The sequence below is a fragment of the Poecilia formosa genome, unplaced genomic scaffold, assembly GCF_000485575.1.
Source record: "Poecilia formosa unplaced genomic scaffold, Poecilia_formosa-5.1.2 Scaffold91, whole genome shotgun sequence".
NCBI lineage: Eukaryota > Metazoa > Chordata > Actinopteri > Cyprinodontiformes > Poeciliidae > Poecilia > Poecilia formosa.
The window spans coordinates 1,858,915-1,872,985 of NW_006800030.1; the positions used below are offsets into that span (position 1 = coordinate 1,858,915).

Consider the following 14,071-nt stretch of genomic DNA (forward strand, 5'->3'; position numbering starts at 1 on the left):
AACGAATTCAACCAAAAACTTAGAAAAAGTTTCAACCAAAAAAAAAGAGACTCAACCAAAAAAAAAAGTTTCAACCAAAAAAAAAGCGACTCAACCAAAAAAAAAAGTTTCAACCAAAAAAAAGAGACTCAACCAAAAACAAAAAAAAAAGTTTAAAAAAAAAACTTAGTGATTTTTGCTTTGACATGATTTTTTTTTTTTGATTGAATACTACTTTTTTTGTTTGACATGATTTTTTTTTTGGTTGAATAATTGTGAAACAAATCTAACTCCATACTCATGACATTAACACCGACATGAAAAATATTGCAGAAATATACAAAATAAAATCTAACTGGAAGCGATATACAAAATAAAATCTAATTAGAAACAAAGTGACACTTTCCTTATAATGGACTTAATGGTATGCCATTATGGTCTGTAAAATATATTTCTTCTTGGTACCAGATATGGTCTCAAAACAATGGCACTTCAACAAAATGATCTTCTTAAATCTGTGATCTTGCTCTGTATTAATCATTGTTCAAAAGGCCTTACTATACCAATTTATTCCTCTGTATTGACTTTAGTTTATTTCATTTTGTTCTTCGTGCATTTCCATTAAGTTTCCTTTGATTAATGAGCTACTTTAGAGATTTATTATAACCAAAAATATACCAACTAAAGTTAGTTTGCTTCCCGTTTGTATTGACGCTCACCGTATTCCCTCATGTAATTGACCTGCTGCGCCGCCTAATCATCATGCGTTTCACCTGATCTGCCCTCATATAAGCGCTTGATTTTTCACCTTTCAACGTGAATTAGTGCTCTGACTATCAGTACTACCTCGTCAGATAGAACACCAGTATGCAACGGCAATACCAGCACTTTTAAATCTCATTACTTTACCGATGTTCCATCTGTGCTGTCCTACAGGGTAGGACGGTTCTGACTAGCACAGATAGTCAGAACACAGGTTTAACACTGAACTGATGGTGCGGTGAAGCTGCGCCAAGAAGCTAACAGAAAAACTGAGAAGAAAAGTTACCATAGTTACAGTTGCAGCATGTTTTAATGTTACACACCTCAGTTTTTAGCAAGTAGCTCAAAGTCTAAACTGATATTGTTGTACATATAAGGTGTAAAGTTTACCTTCGAATAAACGCCCCCGAAAGGAATCGCAGCGCCCCCTTTGGTAAATATTTCTGCCAGCCCCCCTGCCGTCCTCTGACCGCCCGCCGTGGGGCGGTACTGCCACGGTTGAGAAATGCTATGCTACACAAACTGTTCATGTAGAGTTGGATTAACTTGATGTAGGATAAGAATAGGATAATTTACTCGCTACAGCCAAGTAGAAACAACTTCACTAAACCAAGTTAAATTAACCTCACAATTAAGTTCATTCAACAAGGTCTTAAGTACACTGAACAAGTATACAAAATATCAGATTTATATACACTTGTCTTGCTGATGTGTCCTTGGGTACAGCTTTAGATCCTCTTTTTACCAGATCACACAGATAAGTTTGTAAAAATGGACAGAGGCACTGCTGCAGATTACAAACAGTTTATTGAATTCACAAATGTTTCATGTGCAAAAATAGTCATTTTTTATTATACCAAGTGACCACACTAAAAGTGGAAGTCTATGCTGGCCCTGGGATCCTTAAAGCTGAAAAATAATTAAAATCAAATTAGATAAAAATTTGACTGTTTGGGGGAGGAATAATAAAGAAAACAAATACAACTAAATGCACCCCAGTGTTCCCCAACAAAAGCACTCACAAAAATCCCTAGTGAATACAAAGGAAAAAAAAAAAAACTCCCCTTCCACTAGTCTCCTCAATCCAAATAAAACAGCCTAGGACCCGATTTAAAACAAGCCAGCAGGCTACAGTAGAAAGTCTCTTTCCCTAAACAAAACCCCCAAAAAAGAAAAGTTATTTTTAAACAACAATAACCATCTAAAAATAAGCAAACTGAAACAAAAAATTGAAATCAAAAACTGAAACGGTATCAGGCCAACCTACACACAAAAGAAATCAAGTTAGACAAGAACATTAACCAGCCAGATAAATCATAACGGCCCTTACCTTCTCTAAAGTGAAACCAGTAAATGTTGCACTTGACGTCACTCTCTAAAGTGCGTTTCCTACAACAATCAGTGGCAGAATCAAACATAAATTCTAAACTCACTTCACAATCAATGTTAAACATACCTTTGCACAAGTCATCAGCCTGCATCTGATCTCCTCAGCGATCTACCCGCTTTTAAATGTAAATGGTGATTACCTGTCTCCTTAACAAGCCAGCTGCGCTGTGTCACAGCGTCTTCCATATATGGACAAGAGGAAGAGGGCGCAGCAGCACACATTCGGGGGAGACAATATGCCCCGGCTACATTGATGATGCAGCAGAAAATTCCAACATCTAGTTTTGTGTTCGGTGCATCAGTGAGGTAAAGATGTTTTGAATCAGTTTTCTTTTGTGTGTGTGTTTCTTGCAGTCAAATACAGTATGCACAAAACATATTTTACAGGATGTAAGAAAAACAAAATCCAACAAAACATTTGTACCAAAGCCATTAACCAGACAACAAATGATGTCAGTCACTGGGTGTGCTCATGTATCCACCTGCAAAATCTCTGGGAGTACTTTGCCGGCCTGACAGTAGAAAAGACTCTGCCAGGGTAGCGAAGGTTCTTCCACAGGTTCTCCAGTCTTTTCTTTATACTGTAAACAGTGAAAATGTCCACTATGCCCACAAAGTAGCGCCACTCTAATCCATCAATCACATGAACTGCATTTTTGAAGTTTGGCAATAGTCTTCGATGATGTTCGTGAAATTCCTGTAGTTCTATAGGACACCCTGTATCTTTGGGAGGGCTGTTTATCTCCTGGGCTAGAATCTCTTCACCAGCATCCTCAGCGGCTGCCTGATGCTGACCTGGCACACAGCCAGCACCGTCTGGTACTTCCTCACTCCGACTCCGTAGTAGAGGAACACTGGAGGGCTCTAAGTGGGTGGGATCATCATCTATGTCCAGAGACCTACAAGAAGTAAAAAAAAAAAAGCAAAAAAGTAAAAGAAAGAAAACTGTTAGAGATTCTTGTTAAAATATTGTTCTAAGAAAAACACGACTTGTAGTGACATGCTGGTTTAGAATGAGTGAGAAACACAATAAATTTCACTAAAGCTGCTCTGACCAACAAAATTAAGTCAGATTTAAGAAATGTCAAGATTTTACTGGAATCAATAGAATATTAGTATTGGGGTGGTCGTAGCAAACCATTTGGAAACAAGCCTTACATTAAGTAAATACTATTTAATTTTAAAACATAAGAATGTTTTTTTAGAGCTCTCACACTCTGCATTCAGGAAACTCCAACTTTCTCAATGCCCCATCACTATGGAGACTCTCTGCTCTGAGACACCTGAAGTCCCCCTTTTTGTGATTTTACAATCTCCTGGTAATTTTCACTCAAGGTTTACATGCAACAAAGCAGCAGAATACTTGCTCATTAACTGCATTAAAATATTATTTTAGTATTAATTATTTTAATTGGGTGAGGAGGGGATCTGTCGAAACTCAGGTATTTTGACACTAGATGTCATCATTAAAATCTAGAACAGTCACATGGATTTTTTCACATGAGACCAATAACAATCCATTACCAGTCTGCTTCTGTTTTTCAATATTTGGCTTGGTTTTCACAAATGAATTAATATAAAGGAATTAATATTACTACCAGTTTTCATTGTGTCATCGGTTATTGACATTAGGAAAAATATTCTGCTTGGAAAGCTCTGACATAAATCAGATTTTTGAAGGAATAGTAGGTTACTTTTGCACTTTGTTGGTATTTTACAAGAGGAAAAGCTTCTGGTTGTTTGAAGACTAGGTTTTCTTTTCTTGTTTTAGATTTAGATACAGTTACAATTTGGAATTTCTTGTTTGAATATAGATAATAATTTGTCCATATTTATTTTTGCACTAATAAGCATCAAGTGTTCTGGATTTAACTCTTTAAAATAGACCTAACCATTATACTACTGTCACCATGTTCCACAAACTCTGTTTGCCCCAATCTTCCAAATCCTTCGTGTTTTTTGTTGGGGGTGCTCTTAACATTTTGTTTACTGTAGATGTGGCTTTTTCTTTCTCAGAATAATTTATTGTCTCCTGTATTTGGGCTTTCATTGTCAACCTGGAGAGGCAATTTCTGGGTCTATGGAAGATCAAATTTATATTTTTTGAATGCTTAAATGATTCAAAACTTTAAGAACCTACTTTGTGGTACGAATGACAAGGTCAGCGAAAGAATGCTTGCCCTCCAGCTCATCTTGATGCAAAGGTTGCTGGGCCAGCAAGAGACTGTAGTCCAGCACATTAAGATCTTGGAGAAAAGTGGTGTCTGCTTTCACTTGTCTCTCAAACCAGGATTTTTCTGGACCTACAAAAACCACAATAAATTTCAACTTTACATATATCTAGTTTCCATTCCCACTCACCAACAATACTCCATATTCAAAAGATGTCAAGGCCAAAATTAGGACATATTTTAAGAAAAAGAGAGGGGTAAAGATATTATGTATTATGGTACATTGTGCAATCTTATAGTTCAAACTAATAACTATGAAACTATGCAGTATATAGACATAACGTAAACAAAATTTGACTTTATAATTTGACACTTTGAAATTGGTCTCTGTCTCTTTAAGAAGCTCCTGTTCTTTCCGACAGTCTTCAGCACCCCCACTGCAGCTAATTCAATGAATTAGAATGTTAAGTATATATATTGACTTGTTTTACAGTGAAAAGGAAAAACATGGGATGAACCTCAGGACCACTTAATTACCAGCACAACCAATTAATCTACATCAGTGTTTCTCAATCATGTTATAGGCGTTTCAATTCTGCCACTACCTGATTTCAATAAGTGGGTGATTATCAGGCTTCTGCAGCACTTGAGTGCAGAGGAGGTCATGCAGTCTATAGAATTGGGTGTTCTGGAATAGAGATACATCTAATACACACAGGCCAGGGGGGCATGAGGACTGGGATTGAGAAACTCTGATATCACATACACACTGACATGCTACAAATGCAGATGTCCAGGACTCTTTATGTTTTCCAGTCATAATATGTCTGAGTGTGAGCAGCCATCTGCCATGACCAACTGGGGATTTGAGGATGATTTTGTGAGGTATTTAAATGACCGTATCAGGGCAGGTCTAAATGTATTCCTCACACAGAAAGCTCAATATTATGGCTCAATATTCAAGCATATTGAGCCATGTTTGAATGATGTGTAAATGCAGTCCCAACACAAAGATAAAATCTATCCCTCAGTGGGCTCCTAATAATGTCCCTGTCAGCTGATGCATGACATGGCTGCAGAAAGGTGTGGCATACAGATCACTCACCCAGCACAATGCTCTGTTCTTTGAAGTTATTGTCCTTCAGCACCTTTATGACTTGTTTGCCTCCTGTCTCGGGGTCAGTCCATCTACCCACCTCACAGCCTTTTATGTCATATCTTTAAAATCAAAATGTCCATGATAGCGTTCATCAACACACCAAAACATAGTCAGCCATAGCTACAGGGAGTACCTGTTGTTGATTCTGTCATGAGGATAAAACACACTCTGCATCACAATGAAGTACTTCTGGAAAACACAACAAACAGCATAGCACTCTGAGTACGGAGTTCCTTTCAGTGGATCCACAGATAATTCATTGAAAATACCTTCAGTTGGTTTGGAATAACAATCTTGTAGATTCCTGGGGGGGGGAAATAAGGATTATCTCCATAATTCAGTTACAGTTGGGGCTTAAATAGAAGATTATTGGCTTCATTTTGTATTAGTAAGATGGCTTTGTTTCACAAAAAACAATGTTTTGATGAAACAATCTGACTTTAGCTACTTTTAGACTATCTAGGTGATTTTTTTTATACAATGTTAACTACACAAACAAGTCAGGATTCTTCTTTTCCTTTCATGTTTTCCCTTCAGGGATCGCCACAGCGAGTCATCTGTTTCCATCTAACCCTATCTTACACATCTTCTCTTACACCAACTACCTTCATGTCCTCTTTCACTTCATCCATAAATCTCCTCCTTGGTCTTCCTCTAGACCTCCTGCCTAGCAGATGAACAAGTCAGGATTATTGTATGGAAATCTGGTTGGATTAGAATAAATGGATTTCATCCATTCCGCTTTGGTTTGGGGGAGCAGATTTAATTTCTAGGAATAGGAAGATAGTCTCCCAAAACAATAAAAATCAAAGATCCAAACACAGAAGACTGAGTTGAATCAGTCAGATACTGTAGAAACGTGAAAGTAGATGAAACATTTATAGTTTACAACTGAAAATATGGTGTAATAGAAAAATCCTTCATGACTCTAAGAGCATTAGTTAAAGCAAACAAATCTTTAAACCCTGTTGCCAGGGCAAACAAACCGCCATTATTTAAACAGAGTGTTTCTTCTTCTAGTTTCTGTGAAAGAAGTCTTTGACATTCATGGCAGTATCTCAACAATTTGGGCAGTGACAAGAGAAGCTGACTTCTTCTGCCCTATAGAATGATTTGGGAGATCTCTGGGTTTCTCTCCCATTGTTAGATAGACGAATGAATGAAATATATCCTCAAAAACATTGAAGAAGTGGATTAAAATAGTATTTAATGAGGTTCCTACCTAGAAAGCGCACTAGCAGTGAATGAGGGTATTTCTCCAAGTGATCCATGTAGCGTCGCAGGTTGGAAAGGAGAAACCTAACTTCTCGCTTGCTCTGGGTTTTCAGAAAAAACCTTTTGTCATATCTACAAACAAGATATTGCACACAGAAAAATACCAGCATTTATCCACAAAAAATTTCTCGGATGAAATGACAATTTTGCAGTCAAATAATAAATAAAAAAACATCTCCATGTATTTATGTGCTCTGCTCACGTGAGAAAGAAATCTGCCTTGCTTTTGGAGTTGCTGATAAACTGAAGGTAGTTGGCTTTGGGGCAGAGAGAATTTATAAATTCCTGCTCACTGATGTCCAGGGAATGTCTCAGTGTAGCAAACACTGGTGCTGCAAATGTATGCATCTCAAACCCCTGGATTGAAAAATATAAAAAGAAATCCTGAATGTGTTCATGTTTCTTTCATTCTGCTTATGATTTTCAGAAGCAAAATCATACAGAATGCTGTAGGTGGGAATGACCTCCTACCTCAAGGAGTTGAGTACCCTTTGTCTTGAAATGTTCATCTGTGAGTGTATTCTGTGCAATAAGAGTAAATGTTTATTATTAACTTCATTAAACTGACAATCCAGCAACATTTCCAACTTTTCTTCCTACCTGGGCTTCTGTGTTAGATGTGGCCTGAATGCAGGCTTGCATGCCTTTCTTCATCAAGGAAGTCAGAGAGTAAAATTCATGTTCAGTGTTGATTTCAAAAACCCCCACCATCCTCCATCTCTGTGTCAGCTGCCACCAGCGTGCTCGCCTGGCAGCTCTGGTTCTGCCGGCAGAGCTTTTCCCTGCCATCTGTCACAGCATGCACATATTGTTATGAAAATATATGTGAGGGGAGTTAAGTAATTATAATAAATACAGTATGGCAAATTTTCATATTCATTCATTTAATTTTATGGGAATATTCTCAGAAAAGAATGATTAAAAACATATTTCTCTATAACTTGAGAAATGTTGCTCTGCTACAGACTAGCAACCCGTCCAGGGTGACCCCACCTCTCGCCCAGAATGTTAGCTGGAGATGGGCACCAGTACCTCCCAACCCCACTATGGACAAGGGTGTACAGAAAATGGATGGATGGATGGATGGATGGAAAGAGTTTCGTTTTTATTTTCAGTTGCCCCTGGAGAGTTAAGCTGATATGAAAAGACCCTCAGATTATAAAGTTTATCAGCAGAACATAGAAAACTAATTGTGATATTGATAGCTGGGAACAAAACAGACTTGATAAGTTGTCAGGGTTTAAATCAGCCTAATTCTAGAAAGCAGAGCTCTCATTTCACTTGTGCTCTCAGTCAACAAGTAGTGCTTAGTTTGCACTTACATTACTTCTTTGTCCAGTTTTTATTTGTCGTATTAATACTTATTTAAGATTACATTCTTTTGTTTACCTCAGTGATATGTAGATATTGGTTCAAATGAAATGTTATATTTCTACCCATTATCTTTACTAGGCTGTGTTTTCCTCTATCTCTTTTAGCTGTTTGAATCCTCGTATATACACAGCGCACACATAGTGCACACAAGCAGAGCTAAGGTTAAAGGAAGTGACACGTTAGGAAACGCCCTCTTTAGGGCTTAGAGGCTAACAAAAGGAAATAGAAATTGCTTGGTGCCATTTTGCTGTAGTCTCCTTTAAGGAGAATATGAAAAATGGACCTACGCTGCATTTTATTCTTAATAAATGGGACTCTTAAATTCAACTGACTCTTCTTGAACCTCATTCATTAAGAACCTAAATGGAGAAAAGATCATTCTCCATAGCTGCTTATACTTGTCATTGTGTAAAAATAAAAGGATATTTCTATATCTCTTTTCTAAGTCCTCAGGTTATCTGACATGATATCCAATGAGACTGGCTGAGTTCTTGACATCAAAGTTATTTAAAGAGAACAAAAAGCAGTGCAGCCTGAGAAATGGATCTGGAGCCATAAAAGGGAGCACAGAACAGGCAAGACAGGAAGGAACCAGTCTTATAGTAGAGATTATTTCTTTCAAATATTAAATTCAACTGTTGCACCAGTTACACAACACCGTCTACTCAACACCTAACAGCTACGCCATTCATTATTATTTGAAGATCCAGGGCTGTGGTTTACTGGAAGAAAGAGGCAGGACACCTCCCCAATCAGCTGAAGGAGAGTTGACAGAAACAAAGATAAGGACAGAAACTTAGAAAGTAAATTTAGAGGAAATACTTCCTGATAGGTTTTATTTTTTGTATGTTAGCTGGAGAAAAAATTCAGTTCAAAGAAAGACTGCTATAGCTTGAACAAACTCAAATTTTTAACTCTGAAAGCAAAACTGGTATGAGTCATTCCATAACTTAAAGATCAGACTCATCAATACACAAAGACATGATTTATCTTGATCCTAGCTGAGGACAAACCATGGATTTAATGGATTCTTGCAGATCCTACCTGGGATTCTTGCTTTGACTCTTTGCTAAAACACACCAGTTGAACAGCTAATGTGTACCAGCGTCACGCTTCCAGATGTGTCTTGTCTCTGTGAAAATGACATTTACTCATTCCAGGCTAGTCAGACGAGCCCTGCAGGGTGTGTCCCATTCAAAATACAAGGTGTGTGTACAATGAAGGAAAGAGAAAACTGGTTCTTCAAACTATTGAAGAAGTGGGGGGGGGAGGGGTGAAGCATAGCTGTGGACACTGTTGGCATTCACTAAAGCAGGAAAATATTGAGAATATTAATATTGAAAATATTGAGAGTTTTGATGAGAATTAAAGGAAGGAATCATATTTCTAAATCACTTTGCACATATATGTAAAAACATATATTTTAAATGCACATTTTAAAAATATGTTACAAATATACAAACACTTTTCTTACGATGTGCTTTTTGTAATATTTTCAAATAGCGACTGTGTATATTTTTTTAAACCTTAATAAATCTGTTTAAAATGCCATTTACTTTTTTGTTTAATCATAAACAGTACAGTACATATACAAACTTAGGTTTGTTTCAGAAATATGCATCTTAGAAAGTTTATTCTGATTATTGAAACTTAATTATAACATTAAGTTATTATGATTGTCATAACTTCAGTATGTCAGAGACTTTGATATTATGAGGCTTTTGTTATAACTCATTTTTCGCTGTTTTTATCTTATATATAGTTTTGCAGTCTAAGCAAATCAAGATGAAAGAGGAAGCCAGGAAGCAAGTTTTACTCTGTCTGTTTTTACTCATCTACTCCTCCTATTCTTCCCGTCTTCTCCCTGTTGTCTGCCCCTGGATTTCATGGATATGTTCCTTTTTTTCGCATCTTGGATTTTTATGTAAATTTGTTCTTTTTTTTTTTTTTCATTAAAATTATCATCAAAACTCAACGTTCCACACAATTATAATAAACCAAAAGTTTAATTAGAGCATATTGTGATCACAGTGATATTTTAAATATATCACTTTAACTTTGGGAGATGGGAGCTTTAACTCCCATCTCCGGCAGAACTTTGAACAAGTTCCAGGAGAGGTGGGGGACATTGAGTCTGAATGGACCATGTTCCATGCCTCCATTGCCGAGGCGGCTTATCGGAGCTGTGGCCGCAAAGTTGTCAGTACCTGTCGCGGCGGCAACCCTCGAACCCGTTGGTGGACACCTTCAGTGAGGGATGCTGTCAAGCTGAAGAAGGAGTCCTATCGGGCATTTTTGGCCTGTGGGACTCCAGAAGCAGCTGATGGGTACTGGCAGGCGAAGCGGCATGCGGCTCGGGTGGTCGCTGAGGCAAAAACCCGGGTGTGGGAGGAGTTTGGAGAGGCCATGGAGAAAGACTTCCGCACGGCTTCGAGGCGATTCTGGGCCACCATCCGGCGTCTCAGGAGGGGGAAGCAGTGCAGCACCTACACTGTTCATAGTGGGGATGGTGTGCTGCTGACCTCGACTCGGGACGTTGTGGGCCAATGGCGGAATACTTCGAAGACCTGCTCAATCCCACCAACATGCCTTCCATTGAGAAAGCTGAGCCTGAGGACTCTGGGTCAGGCTCTCCAATCTCTGGGGACGAGGTCGCCGAGGTAGTTAAAAAGCTCCTTGGTGGCAGGGTCCCGGGGGTGGATGAGATCCGCCTGGAGTTCCTTAAGGCTCTGGATGTTGCAGGGTTGTGTTGGCTGATGTGACTCTGCAATATCGCATGGACATCGGGGGCAGTTCCCTCAGATTGGCAGACTGGGGTGGTGGTCTCCCTGTTCAAAAAGGGGGACCGGAGTGTGTGCTCCTATTACAGGGGGGTCACACTCTTAAGCTTCCCTGATAAGGTCTATTCAGGGGTCCTGGAGAGGTGGGTCCATTGGATAGTTGAACCTCTGATTCAGGAAAAGCAGTTTGCTTTTCGTCCTAGTCGTGGAACACTGGACCAGCTCTGTATCATCAGCAGGTCCTGGAGGGTTCTGGGAGTTGTTTTGTGGACTTGGAGAGGGCGTTAGACTGTGTCCCTCGGGGGGACACCTCCCTGGTGAGGTGTTCCAGGCACGTCCCACTGGGAGGAGGCCCCGGGGAAGACCCAGGACATGATGGAGGGACTATGTCTCTCGGGTGGCCTGAGAACGCCTTGGGGGTTCCCATGGAGGAGCTGGAACAAGTGGCTGGGGAGAGGGAAGTCTGGGCCTCCCTTCTGAAGCTGCTGTCCCCACGACCCAACCCCGGATGAAGCGAAAGAAAATGTCTGGATGGATGGATGGATGGATGGATGGATGGATGGATGGATGGATGGATGGATGGATGGATGGATGGATGGATGGATGGAATACTTCTAACTTAAATATATAGCACATATATATTTAGAAGACATTTAGATGCAATTATTTCACAAAAATGGTACACCTAAGTTTTACTAATAAAGCATGGTTATGATACATAAGAAATCCATATACTTAAAGGGATTCAAGATTAGTTGAACATGTTGGCCTAAATGTGTTGTAATTTTCCTATCAACTAAAAAATTTCTGTTTGTAATGCATGAAAAATCATAATGACTTAAAAAAAAAATTATCTTATTTTTTTCACCCATGGAGGTTGCCATGTTCTCACCTGCTGGGTTGATGATGCGTTTGGTCCATTCTGTACTGAAATCTACTGAGCAAAAACAGGAATGCTAACTTTACCTACATATACCTGCGTTTGACTGGTGTAATTTTAGATAATGCCACACTGTGTCACTGTTGGTTGTAATTTAAAAAAAACAAACAAAAAAAAAACAGTGAGGTGAATCTTGATCGCTTCCCACATGAAAAAAGAAGAGCACAGTGAGAGAGAGCCAGAGCTGAACAAATGTGGGTCCTTCACAAGGACCCACATTTGTGCTCTCAACATTTCTCTCCAGAAGACTTTGAGTCATTTGTATGAGCAATACTGACAGGCTATAACAGTTGATCATTACCTTAATGAGTTAAAAACAAATTCGTACTGACAGTTTTTATCCACAAAGAGCCTAAAACCTCGCTGCCGCCGGAGCACTGGAAGCACTTTAAATGCTATCGAAGCTCTGCAGCAGACACAGAGCTATAGAAGTACTTACCAAATCTCACAAGCCGGTGTGTGTCATTCATTGTTTAATTTATTAAGCTGAAGGTGGCAGCAGCAGCAAAACACCAACTCCTACATCCAACTCTGTCGTCTTCCTCTGTTTGGTCTTTCTCATCTTCATTACTTCTTGTGTTCCTACATTCTTATTGATTTCAACGCGCTCCAGTTCAAATCAAAAAGGATGTTACTCACCACTGTTTTGGCTGGATGAGCTAGTGTAGAGCAGTTGGACCATTCATTTAACCAGAATGCATTGCAGCATGAACATGACAACATTCGTGTGACATTTTATTCAAATGTATACAAACTAAAAAGTCTACACTATTGTTACTGTAGTTTTTTTTTAAATCCAAAATAAATATTTCTCAAAATCTATTGTTACAACTAATCATGAATCTTTTTAAAGTGTACAAAGTATGCTTGTAGTTGTTCCAGTTTAGCATGTAACACTTCAAAATGTGATTTCCTACAATTTAATTATAATTACAATAAAAATACATTAAGCTCAAAATTAGTTAAATAATCCTTAAACTTGAAATATACTGATGATCAGTCTGGCTTCAAGTATGCTCAAATAAGATAAGATTTAATATACTTATTATTGTATTTATTTTTCACAAGGGAAACCTTACAGGTAAGCTGGTGGAGTGCAACAAGAAATCCGTTATGGATTCTTTCAAAGATAAAACCTTATGTAGGAAGTCAGTGCAGAATTTTTAACCTTGTTGTTGAAACTGAAACCAAACTGCTGATAAGTTTTCATTCCAGAAATGAAACGAAAACTGCTGCCAACTGAACAGAACGGAAAGCCTCTCATAAGCAGGCAAGTTGTGTAAATATCTGATAGATCTTTGATCCTTATTTACAGCCACAATTGTTGCCAACTGGTTTGTCATTAAAATGTACTCACACTAATTGATTTTCTTGTACTAGTTCAAGAATCTCTTGTTAGTAAGACTTTTTGCCAACTGATGAAAAGTTCCATGTTCAACATGTTCCAGCTAGTAGGTGTTTTAATGAACTACCAGACTGAACTAGTCAACAACTATGCCCACCTACCAATGCACTAAAACACTAATGATCCAAATGGTTGAAAGTCATTCAAATCTTGGTTGATTAGCGGACGGTAAATCTATCACAGCATATAGGGCATTTGACTGATAAAGCCCTACTTGTCCCTACTGAATCTGCTCACTAACTAGTACTGCTAGAAGATGCTTAGTAGTGTAAAAGTAACACTGCTTTGAGGCTAAATGTTACCTAGTAATGCTTTAAATACATACCTTTTATCAAGCTCATTTCCAGACACCCTGTGCTAGCACATTTAGAAATATTAGTAACAAGTGGTGATTTTTTGTTGCACTTGTCAATTTTTAGATGAAGTACTTGAAGTGCTATAGCCGAAGTGCTCCACTTAGCCAACCAATGCACTTTTTAAGCTATTCATGTCAACTTGAACTTATGTTTATCACAAATTATAGCTGATGTCAAGGATTCAGATGCTTCCACATACATTTTGCTGTAGCCACGTCCCCGAGTCAACAGTGCACTAAAACTGTTGAGTTCCAGAGACAGTCCATCATAGAAGAAAACATGTTTCTTTCTTCTATGAAGAAAAAAAAAGTTTTTTTTTTTCATTACCTATATTCACTGGCCACCTATTACTTTAGGACAAAAACCTCTGCTCATCAGAGAAAAGTTTAAAATCAAAAAAGGCAGAAATGTGTAATTGCCCAATGCAGATATTTGAATTCTTATTCAGAATTTACTGTTTACTACCATTTTAGATATGTTC

The 14,071-nt window shown here is 38.4% G+C and overlaps 1 protein-coding gene across 2 annotated transcripts; it reads right to left on the minus strand.

Moving 5' to 3' along the window:
* Positions 1-641: 641 nt before the first annotated feature.
* LOC103141943 (phosphatidylinositol 4-phosphate 5-kinase-like protein 1) lies at positions 642-9,308 on the minus strand. 2 transcript variants are annotated; one of them, XR_001662813.1, is made up of 11 exons: positions 9,154-9,308; positions 7,336-7,524; positions 7,207-7,257; positions 6,938-7,092; positions 6,683-6,807; positions 5,730-5,764; positions 5,594-5,649; positions 5,407-5,519; positions 4,271-4,433; positions 2,198-3,029; positions 642-2,130 (listed from the first exon to the last, which is right to left on the minus strand). XR_001662813.1 is itself a non-coding variant. In XM_007557776.2 (10 exons), the coding sequence occupies exons 2-10, from the start codon at positions 7,522-7,524 to the stop codon at positions 2,588-2,590; spliced, it is 1,329 nt and encodes a 442-aa protein (XP_007557838.1). In that variant the 5' UTR covers positions 9,154-9,308; the 3' UTR covers positions 644-2,587. The 2 variants fall into 2 exon arrangements, 1 of the variants encoding a protein (XP_007557838.1); XM_007557776.2 differs by having other exon boundaries at positions 644-3,029.
* Between the last annotated feature and the right edge of the window lie 4,763 nt (positions 9,309-14,071).

What these genes read in the sequence shown, in the direction of transcription:
- LOC103141943 (XM_007557776.2), bottom strand. Translation starts at nt 7,524, where the DNA reads ATGGCAGGGAAAAGCTCTGCCGGCAGAACCAGAGCTGCCAGGCGAGCA. An exon ending in AGGGTACTCAACTCCTTGAG is followed by an intron (nt 7,093 to 7,206) that starts GTAGGAGGTCAT and finishes TTTTCAATCCAG; the next exon opens with GGGTTTGAGATGCATACATT. An exon ending in ACTGCTAGTGCGCTTTCTAG is followed by an intron (nt 5,765 to 6,682) that starts GTAGGAACCTCA and finishes TCCCCCCCCCAG; the next exon opens with GAATCTACAAGATTGTTATT.